Below are 11,223 nucleotides of genomic sequence, written 5' to 3' on the forward strand. Positions count from 1 at the left end.
AAGTGGAATCGAACCCGGGTTGGCCGCATAGTAGATGAGAGCCCCACCACTAGGCCACTGCAGAGCCAGCTGTTCAATGATGTATGATGGCCATCTGACAATATAACGTCAACTATACTAACGTAAACTATACTAGACAAATATAAGTAAGCATTTATGTCATCTTCAAAGGGAGAATCTGAGCTTTCATTCAAGTCTTTTTGTACAACAAAACCCTGGATCTCCTTAAACATATTTTCTTTTCTTTTCCTGCCATTTCTGCCAAACAGGGGAGGTGTCGGCCTTTGAGCTGATATTTTACATTTGCACAGGAAGATTCACACACACATTCACACACGCACAGTTCTTAAGACATGGATTGGAACAGTAAAAGGAATTGGATTTCCACGTTCTAAACAGCAAAGCATTAGTCATGTAATCTGTTTATGACTGGAAGACACTTTGTGTTGTTTTGAGATTCATCAGGTGTGCCAAAACACTAAGTGTGTCTTCTTGGCTCTTTCCGGAGATGTTTTTCTGACAGCTTTCTGACCTCCATTTTCCCTTGTCTGTCCGTCTCTCTCTCTCTCTCTCTCTGTGTCTCTCTCTCTGTCTCTCTCTCTCTCTCTCTCTCTCTCTCTCTCTCTCTCTCTCTCTCTCTCTCTCTCTCTGTCTGTCTGTCTGTCTGTCTGTCTGTCGTCCCCCCCCCTCTAGTCATGAAGACCATCTTGCAGCAGTGATGTAAGCCATGCGTTCTCTCATCAGCGTTCTGCCTCTGAGATGTTGCAGCCACTGACTCCCACCCACTGAGAATGCTGCCCTTTGCGTGAGAAAAAATGAACTAAGCCCACATCTCACCACCCAGCAACCAGACAAGGACACAACACTCCCCCTCCACCCCCCCCACCGCCACCCCATCCAACCCTCAATGTTGCTGGTTGTCAGGATGTGATTCTGCTCCACCTCTCCCCCACTCCCTTGCAGACAAAACTCACTACACTTACATCCAACTCCATACCACCTCACCTCACCTCACCCCACCCCACCCCACACCCTCACTTCCTTTTCCTTCCTGCCAAACACATCACATTCAACCACATCCCACCCCACACCTGGCCCTCCCACCACATCCTTTCAGTCAAACTCAACACATCCAACCCCCATCCCAATACCCCACAACACCCCAACCCATCCCACCGCCACAACCTCCCCTTCTCCGGGCCCCGGCCCCCGCCACAACCTCCCCTTCTCCAGCCCCCACCCCCATCATGACCCAGTCCCCGGAGCGCGAAGGCCCCCTGCTACAGCTCCAGAAGGTGGACTCCAGCCAGGCCCGCGACCTCTCCCCGACGACCTTCAGCCAGGCGGGCCGCGACCTCTCCCCGACCTTCAGCAACCAGGACTGCAACCTCTCCCCGACCTTCAGCCAGGCGGGCCGCGACCTCTCCCCGACAACCTTCAACCAGGCGGGCCGCAACCTCTCCCCGACGACCTTCAGCCAGTCGGCCCGCAACATCTCCCCGACCTTCAGCCAGGCCCCCGACCTCTCCCCGTCCTTCGGTACCCCGTCCCCCTCGGCCTTGCCTCCCCCGCCCCCACCCCCGGCCCTGGAGAGCCAGCCCATCTGCATCCCGTCGCCCTACACCGACCTGGGCCACGACTTTGGCGCGCTGCCCTTCTATAGCCCCGGCCTGGTGGGCTACGGCGGGCCGCCCATCGCCGACTGCCCGCCGCCCGTGCGCCAGTCGCTCAGCCCCACCACGCTCTTCTGGCCCTCCGGCCCGCTGCCGCCGTCCATGCACCACGCAGCAGCAGGAGGAGGAGGAGGAGGAGGTGGAGGGCACCACCACCACCACCATCACCACCACCCCCACCACGGGCAGCATGTGTCCCCACTCTCTGCCGCGGCCCACCGGTCGCAGGGGCGTCTGCAGCACGAGCAGCCTGCCCACAGAGCCTGGACGGAGCTCAATGAGGATAACCGGTACTTCCTCTTTTTTATTTTTTTTTTTAGATATTTTTATGGGCTTTTTGGGACTTTATTTCGGATAGGATAGTGAAGGTGCGACAGGAAGTGAGTGTGAAGAGAGATGGGGTAGGGTTGGGAAATGACCCCTGCCGGACTTGAACCGAGGTCCCCGTGGGCATGCAAGCCCAAATGTGGGGGGCTTAGCGCGCTGCGCCACAGCACCCCCCGGTACTTCCTCTTAAATGTGAAGAGTTTATTTGCAAAATGGTATTTCTCCATTTTTTAGAATGTTGGGAAGTGGACATTTTTGTATTGGGCTTTGCATTGCAAAATGCATTTTCAATAGGTTGAAAAAGTACGTTCTCAAAATATTTGAATGGCAAGAATTGACACATAGGTGATAGGACCCCTGAACGGTCATTTCAATACTAAAATGCACACGGCTTTGCAAATAAACTCTTCAATTATATTTATTGGTCAGTGACGTTTCAGCAGTAGCACACGTCAGGGCGGCGCAACGACAGCCATTGGCACTATTGTATGGATTTTTTTGTTTGTTTGTTTTTAGTGGACTATCTAAGAAGCATAGTCAAAAAGAGAAAAACACGCACATCCGTCTCAAAAAGATTGGGTACAGGTCCAGGACCAGCAAAAATACCATGAAAAATTGAAAGAAAAGTCCGCAACACCAAGCTCATGTTGCTCTTTTTTTATGTAACGTTTCGGGCAGCATGCCCTTCATCAGACAATGAAGACTATCTAAGAAGCATATCCATTGCAGCATATCAACCACTAATTATGGACATTAGATGCGGTTAGACGGTTGAGTCCAATAACACGTCTTTGACCCCTATACGAAGCAAGTCCCGATTTTACATTACATTTTATCCAAAGCGACTTACAAGGAGGACGCATAGAAAGTGCAGGGAAGGTGGAAATTACAGAGTATAGCATTAAGTCCAACAGAGCAAACAAAAAACTGTGACAATAATAATAATAATAATAATGATAATAATAATAATAATAATAATAACAATAATAATAATACATTTTATTTTGAGCGCCTTTCAAAATACCCAAGGACACTTTACAATCAAAACAAATACAGTACATAACATTAGGGAAAGTATAACAAAGCTTCAGTGAATAATAAGCAAACTGTGGAAGACTTACAGAGTGTGCAAGGAAGGCAGGCAAGTGTATCGAGTTATACATAATATAGCAGAGGTTCTCAAAGTGTGGTCAGGTGGTCCGCGACAGAGCGCAGGTGGTCCGCGAGGGCATTCCTACTTTTCCAAGACAAGCTAGAAGCAGGTTATATTTGTAACAGTATTACCCAGCTAAACATAGCTGAAGTCTTATTTTCACCACAATAAGACAGGCTTGTAATGTGAATAAAAAAATAAGTGATCTGCATCGAGATTAGTAGCACACGTCAACTGTCAATTCAGTTGACAGGTGGTCCCTGAACATTTTTGGGGGGGGTCCTTCGTCTGAAAAAGTTTGAGAAACACTGTAATATAGTATATGCAGTTATACATAATACATTACAAGAAACATTTAAATGCTTCATAGTATACTGTATATTTGGTCAAGTCACAGTACAGTAGTGCAGTGTACAGAGAGTGCTGCACCATTAAAGTTTAGCAAAGTTGTTACTGTAAACACATGCATTTTTATTTGCTTTCTAGAGATGGGGGTTGAGTCTTTTGTCACCAGAGTCACTAGATGTGGCTACTTCGGTACATTTAAGAAACTTTCCATTAAAATGTGCTCGGGTTTTGATTACACAACAACAGGATGCACCACGGCTGGACTGGGGGAGAAGTAGGACCCGGGCACTTTTGGCTTAAAGGGCCCCCTCATAATGAGCGCTGCAGAACAGACTCACTGGTGGGCCCCGCACCCTCGTGGGCCCCTATTTTCAGAAATGTAAAAAAGAAGAAAAGCATTTGTTTTATTTATTTTTTTCCATATCTGAAAATAGGGGCCCGTAAGGGTGCAGGGCCCACCGGGAAATGCCCGCTATACCAGATGGCCAGTCCAGCCCTGGTATACTATGAACACAAAATAATACAGGGCAGTAAGACGTCTGAGAACCACGGCAACCTTTTGAAGGTTGCTACGGCCACAGGAGGTATTCCAAGAAGCTAGTTCAGCTGTAAACCAGGCTAAGCTAACCTGTAGCGGCAAAGCATCTTGAACAGTCTTTACTTGTCACATGGAAGAGCGCGACACTGCTTCTTTACGATGCACCACTTTATTTTTTGCTCTCATGCCAAGATACCTGTCAGTGAAGCGCAGCTTTATTCAGTGTCTTTTCTCCTTCTCACACTCGTGTGTGTGTGTGTGTGCGCGTGTGTGTGTGCGTGTGCGTGTGCGTGTGTGTGTGCGTGTGCGTGTGCGTGTGTGTGTGTGTGTGCGTACGTGCGTGCGTGTGTGTGTGTGTGTGTGTTTTGCTTTGTGTGTCTGTGTGTATGTTTCCTCACATGCATGTGTGAGTGCTTTGTGTATGTGTGTATGTTTCTTTGTGTGTGTGTGTGTGTGTGTGTCTGTGTGTCTGTGTGTCTGTGTGTCTGTGTGTATGTTTCTTCGCATGCATGTGTGTGTCTGCGCAGCAAGCCGTCATTGGGAAGGCGAGGCCTGGGTGAGGAGCGTGGCTCGGCGGGGGGCAAGGCAGACATGCACTACTGCGCGGTGTGCAGCGACTACGCCTCCGGGTACCACTATGGCGTCTGGTCCTGCGAGGGATGCAAGGCCTTCTTCAAGAGGAGCATCCAAGGTGAGCTGCCTGCAGCATCCTCAGCATCACACCATCACACCATCACCACATCATGGTTGCTTTGGAAACACACGCACACACAGACACACACATGCATGCACTGCACGCAGGCGCGCGCGTACACGTACATGCACACACGCTCACGTACACGCACATGCATGCGCTCGCACACACACGCACGCACGCATGCACGCACACACACTAGAATGATTATTGAGTAAATAATACAGCGCCTCAAAACAATGTTAAAGAAGCAATGATGTGTCTTCTACATAAATACCAAAATTATACTGGTCTACAGCCGATTCAGGGGTACAAGTGGCATCTCCTTCTCCGCATACCGCAGACAGTGAACAGTACTTAGCTAGCTAGCTGCTTTGCCTTCTTCTTATTTGCAGTCCACTCGCACACAGCCTATGAACATAACCAAGGTTACCATTGATGAGTGCCACCATGGATGTTTTGAAGGCACTTTCTGGCAATGCATGAACTATTGGTTGATATTTCAAGGAGATAGAGAATGCGTGCACATCAGTGGTACAGGTGCTGGACAAAATAAAGTAACGGAAGTAAATCATAGAAGTCCGCCACACTGTTAATGATCCCAGTGATTTATTTGCAACGATTTATTTGTGTGATATTTCACACGTTTTTCCAGCACAGGTTCAATATGCGTCAGAGCAACATCTTATTTCCGGTTCTTGAAGTGTCATCAACAACACCAATGTCCATGGTATTAGGGTAGTCTTTATGGGTAGTGTCTGTCCAGAGCAGCAGTGTTTGTCAAGTTGGGAAACCAGTTGGATTAAATATTTTTGTGCATGTGTAGATTCATTGTTGGTCCATGAAGTTTGCGCAATTCACCTTTCGCAAAAGCCACGCCCCCTAGTTATTGTTGCTACGTCCGTCAAAAACTTAGAACCAGGCACATGTTTTGGCTGCGTTTCATAGGAAATGATTACTGATTACTAGAAGCCATATTCAACTGTGAAATACAACAACTTGATGATGGCGATGTAATGTCTGTAACCAGGACATTTTGATAGTGCTTGATGTAAACTGGGACAATGTAGCCGTCCACCAAGACCTTTGACGGGCTTTGGGCACACTGCGCAGCTCTTGGGCAGTCACACTGGGCGTCTCTCTTCTGTTCACTTTAATGGTTTTAGTTGACAGTTAATATCTTCATAACAAGGTTGGAACAAGCGCAGCCCCATTTCAGTGTTACTTTTTTTTGCTGTCACACTCGACGCATACACAGACACAAACCGTGAAGGAGAGAGGGTGGGGGCTGCTCCGTGGGCTGTGCATTTGGCGCATATTAAACAACGCAACTAGTAGTTTCCCAATAAAATTTGAATCATAATGCTGTGAATCCAATACTATAATATCATATAATATTGTCCTTAAGTCTGAGCGATGCATTGATTATTTGTTTAGGGTACGTTTTCTGCCAGCTAAATGCAAGGGGGAAGGGGGCTATATTAGCAAACAAGACGATTGCACAGTTAGCCTGCTACTTTTAAATATGACCACCTGGAGCTAATAGCCTCCACATGGCTTAATCCATCCCTGTTATCAGTCCGCTTGAGGTTTTTGCTTCGGGAAAGTGAAAAAACGAGGTCCTAATCAATCTTCAGATGGTGTCGGACCGTGACGGTGCCATAGGCACACGTTTTATGTCTCCCTAAAATCGCAGGTTTTTGATGGACCTCCGACAAGTTCTACACTCCTTAGTTACCGTTGCTGAGCTCGGATTGGTTGGCGGCCGTTTGTGGGAGGGGTTTTGCGAAAGGCTAATTCTGTCACTGTGATATCCAAAATACGATTGTGACGAGCGATCTATAGGCCTTTGAAAGCTGTGCACTCATACGCACACAAACACACACACACGCACACACACAGCAACGCACACACACACACACACACACACACACACACACACACAGCAACGCACACACACACACACACACACACACACACACACACACACACACACACACACACACACACACACACACACACACACACAGCCACAGACCTTGCCCTCTGCGCGTCCTTAAATGTCAACGTGTCTCAATTTGACCCACCTGCCCTATTGTCATCATAACCCCTGCTCCAGTAAACAACAAGTTCAACTACTTACAGCACACACACACAAGCACCAGCACCAGCACTCTGGGCCAGGGCCCACCAGGACAGGCATCCAGCCAGGGAGGGAGGAAGGGGGGCAGCCACCCAGGCAGAGAGGGAGGAAGGGGGGCAGCCACCCAGCCAGGGAAGGAGGGGGGCAGCCACCCAGCCAGGGAGGGAGGGGGGGGCAACCAGGACAGCCAGGGAGGGAGGGAGGCACCCCGGCAAACACCCAGGCAGGGAAGGAGGAGAGCAGCCAGGACAGCCACCCAGCCAGTGAAGGAGGGAGGAAGGGGGGCAGCCATCCAGCCAGGGAAGGAGGGGGGCAGCCACCCAGTCAGTGAGGGAGGGGGGCAGCCAGGACAGTCAGTGAGGGAGGGGGGCAGCCAGGACAGTCAGTGAGGGAGGGGGGCAGCCAGGACAGTCAGTGAGGGAGGGGGACAGCCACCCAGTCAGTGAGGGAGGGGGACGGCCACCCAGTCAGTGAGGGAGGGGGACAGCCACCCAGTCAGTGAGGGAGGGGGGCAGCCAGGACAGCCAGGGAGGGAGGGGGGCAGCCAGGACAGCCAGTGAGGGAGGGGGGCAGCCAGGGCAGCCAGGACAGCCAGTGAGGGAGGGGGGCAGCCAGGACAGCCAGGGAGGGAGGGGGGGCGTCAGGACAGCCAGTGAGGGAGGGGGGGCGTCAGGACAGCCAGTGAGGGAGGGGGCCCGTCAGGACAGCCAGGGAGGGAGGGAGGCAGCAAGCCTGATTATCATCAACTTTCAAATCTCTTCTAGACTTGTTCTGACCAAGAGCATAACAATTAACATTTCCCAAACTGCATGGTTGACCTGCCTCCCTTGGTTCGCAAATGGTTGTTTGCTTCCCGACAAAGTGGGAGGAGTTCCAGATTTTTCGGGAGCTCAGAAACAATATTTGTATTGCTCTTGGACTGACTCGAAGCAACGCTGGAGGTGTTGCGTCAATAGGAGGGCACGGCCTGGGGGGCAGCCACCCAGCCAGCTAGCTAGGCAGGAAGGGAGGGAGGAGGGCAGGGCCCCCCCACTGTGTTCTCCACTGGGATGAAGTTTGGCTCAGTACCCAGTGCTGTCGTCTATTCTGTTTGTGTCTACTGAGTGTCATTCGTGTGTGTGTTTAGTGTGCTTAGTGTGTGTGTGCCTAGTGTGTGTGTGCGTGTTTGTGTGTGTGTGTGTCTGTGTGTGTGTGTGTGTGTGTGTGTGTACATGAATGTGCTGTGTGTGTGTGTGTGTGTCTGTGTGTGTGTGTGTGCGTGTGTGTGTGTGTGTGTGTGTGTGTGTGTGTGTGTGTGTGTGTGTGTGTTTGTGTGTGTGTGTGTGTGCGTGTGCGTGTGCGTGTGTGTGTGTGTGTGTGCGTGTGTGTGTGTGTGCGCGTGTTACTGTTTGCCTGTGTGACTGTTTGCCTGTGTGTCTGTTTGTCTGAGTCTGTGTATTTGGTGTGCTATAAGTCGAACTGACAAAGCACTTCAAACCAAAGTGTATTTCCACAGTATGAATATGCCCAATAATCACAATAGCAGACGCAGGGAAATCCACCTAGCATCCCCTTGTCTAAATATGAGTAAGCACAAAGTCCCCCTTGCCAGAGAATCGGAACACAGTTTCCTAAGTCTCGTCAGGGCCGGATTAACACACAGGCTAGATATGGCTGAAGCCTAGGGGCCCACCCACCTGCCAGGGGCACCCTGATTGGCCAAAAGTGCAAAATAGCAGAATTATGGCAAGATGTGAGATGTTAAAGATTATTTTTTTTAAATCTTGTTAATACTCTCCACAATTGACAGACATTTTATCCTTAATTCCTTGTAATTATGTCACTATCTATGTCATTTTGCTGCAACATATGCCTACCCCACAGCAACCTGTAGCCTAGGGGCCCCAGGCCGTCTTAATCCTGCTCTGCGTCTCGTACTAGGCCAAATGGAAAGGTTGACAGTAAAACCAGTGCACTTATAGAATCTCTGGTAAAACCACTGCAGCTGGCCTGGTGTCAACATGCAGAGATTGTCAGAGCACCTTGTGTTTCCCTTTCAGAGATTATGATAAAGGATAAAAACATTGCAGTGACACTGAAGAACTAGCCAGGCTGTTTCCGCTTTGTGCCTCGGCTCAACTTCATATCACTCCAGCTACTAGGCCAGGTGTCCGTAACAGAGAGGAGAGAATACAGGAATACCTCAAGACCAAACAACAGTTACTCAAATGAAATAATGCACACCTAACATGAAGAGAACAAATAGCGTAATGCCACAAAGTCAGGTGTGTGTGTGTGTGTGTGTGTGTGTGTGTGTGTGTGTGTGTGTGTGTGTGTGTGTGTGTGTGTGTGTGTGTGTGTGTGTGTGTGTGTGTGTGTGTGTGTGTACGTATGTGCGTGCGCGCATGTGCGCACGTGTGCGCACGTGTGTGTGTGTGTGAGTGTGCATATTTGCATCTCCTAAGGTACAGCAGCCATAAAGGCTTTCACTGCCGAGCCCTGACTGTCACAGTGAAGTCCAAGCACATTTGTGCTGTTTGCTTTTGTGCTTGGTTGTCACCCTCATGGACTAGGCAGGCCCTCTGCTCTGTTCCACATGGGGTCATGGGTCAGGGTCTATACCCATGCAAAAAACATGAGATTTGTACATTCGATTACATTTAGCAGCTCTTGGTCGTGGCTCATAAAGCTAAAGCACTGTACTGTTACACTGACCTGTACTGGGGTTCATTTCTCGAAACGATAGTTGCTTACTATGTTAGCTACTTTGTTGTTTCCAATACAATTTCCTATTGGAAACTACCCAAGTTGTTAACAGGCTAACAATTACACTTTGGAGAAATGTACCCCTGTACTCTTACTGTACTCTGCTGTTACTGTGACCTGGTTGTTTACCCCGAGGCAGATTGTTGACCCTGATACACCTACACTGTACTAGAAATTACATTTTTACAAAGCAAAGAATTCATCTCTGAATAAAGAAAGGCATTGAAAGGCTTCAGAACACTGACAAACCACAACCTTCTCGTCACTTGTCTATTATGAAAATAGAAGGTGTTGCCAAGATAGCCCAGGGCAAAAGTGCACTATTTCCTTGCTAACGTACCGTACACATTCCTAGTGAGGACTTGTGGGATATGAACAACAAAAACAGTGATGATAGCTGCAGATGTAGCACACACACTTGTGCTGTTTCTCTTCATGTTTTTCAGCTCTGTCCTTCACTTGGCTGCCCTCTTCTCTTTTGTATGTTTGGTACAGTATGTGGGATAGCATAGCCTTATGTGACATACACTTAAACTGCCCTACACAGGCAAAGCACAGTAACTACACATATTGTCAACATTGAGTTTAGACTGAAAATAGTCGTCATTGCACCTCATTTACCTTGTGACAAAGCCTTGTGATTCAAATGTGTTTTAGACGTATTGCTATGTCAAATTTGCAGTAACTACATTACAATATCCAGCCTAATACCAATGCTTTCAAGGCATTTCCCTCAGCTGTATGTTAGCATAGTTTCTGCACTTTGCCTTTGTAGGGCAGTATAGTATACTTTTCTCCTGTATAATATTAAATATCCAGTATGTTAATTTGGCTTGACTTTGAGGAAAGATGTACGTACTGAAACGTTATTCAATATGAGCACAAAAATAAATAGAGTTTTTTTTTAAGTATGCTGTGTGCTCTGGTCAGCCCTGGGTCTAGTCAATGAGAAGTAGCCCAGCGTGTCTTCTTGTAATTTCATTCGACCGCAGTGGTAAATATTAATGAAACGGATAGCATTTGTGAATGGGCAGTTGAAACTCTGGAAATAAACTACTAAAAAAGTCCATACTCTTCCTTTAAATTAATGTGAGCACATTAGTATGACTGTGAAATAATATGCAACCATAGAGATAGAACATTAGACTAAATGTGACACAGCAGTTTGCGACAGCACTGGATAATGGCAAGCACAGCCTCCATCTTAGGTAGGTAAACCTGTGCTCTTCAGGCAATGCAAATCAATGGAGAACACGCCCACCTCTGTCAAAAAATGGCCTAAAACTGTATGAATATGAAGTGACACATGAATCAAGGACTATATTTGAATTGTCAGGCGAAATATCTACTTAAATCATAGGCCATGAGTCGATAAAATACATTTTAAAATCAGTTTGTATTAGGTAGATATTTAGCAGCAATTTCAACTACTGTTTTATAGTTTGTCAATGGATTTTTTTTTTGCATTATTAAGCCATTTTTGACAGAGCCCCCTTTCCATTCATTGACATGGGTCTACCTACAAATAGGCTAATGGTTACCAGGATTGCCGTGAATAAGGGCACCTCTCATCTAATGTTCCACCTCTATTTATGCAACCTG

At 48.0% G+C, this 11,223-nt stretch overlaps 1 protein-coding gene and 1 long non-coding RNA gene across 3 annotated transcripts in view; one reads left to right on the plus strand and one right to left on the minus strand.

Annotated features, from left to right (window-relative positions):
- Positions 1 to 1,105: 1,105 nt before the first annotated feature.
- LOC134469348 (uncharacterized) lies at positions 1,106 to 1,437 on the minus strand. Its single transcript, XR_010038974.1, has 3 exons — positions 1,356 to 1,437; positions 1,220 to 1,319; positions 1,106 to 1,185 (listed from the first exon to the last, which is right to left on the minus strand). It is a non-coding gene; the product is annotated as an uncharacterized LOC134469348 (long non-coding RNA).
- Positions 1,175 to 11,223, plus strand: part of esr2a (estrogen receptor 2a) — a 41,378-nt gene continuing 31,329 nt past the window's right edge. For both annotated transcript variants that reach the window (XM_063223551.1, XM_063223553.1), the window contains exons 1-2: positions 1,175 to 1,963; positions 4,567 to 4,730. In XM_063223551.1, the coding sequence (XP_063079621.1) occupies positions 1,248 to 1,963; positions 4,567 to 4,730 (880 nt within the window). In that variant the 5' untranslated portion in view covers positions 1,175 to 1,247. The remainder of the gene's footprint in view (positions 1,964 to 4,566; positions 4,731 to 11,223) is intronic.

This window comes from Engraulis encrasicolus, chromosome 18 (genome assembly GCF_034702125.1).
Source record: "Engraulis encrasicolus isolate BLACKSEA-1 chromosome 18, IST_EnEncr_1.0, whole genome shotgun sequence".
Taxonomy (NCBI): domain Eukaryota; kingdom Metazoa; phylum Chordata; class Actinopteri; order Clupeiformes; family Engraulidae; genus Engraulis; species Engraulis encrasicolus.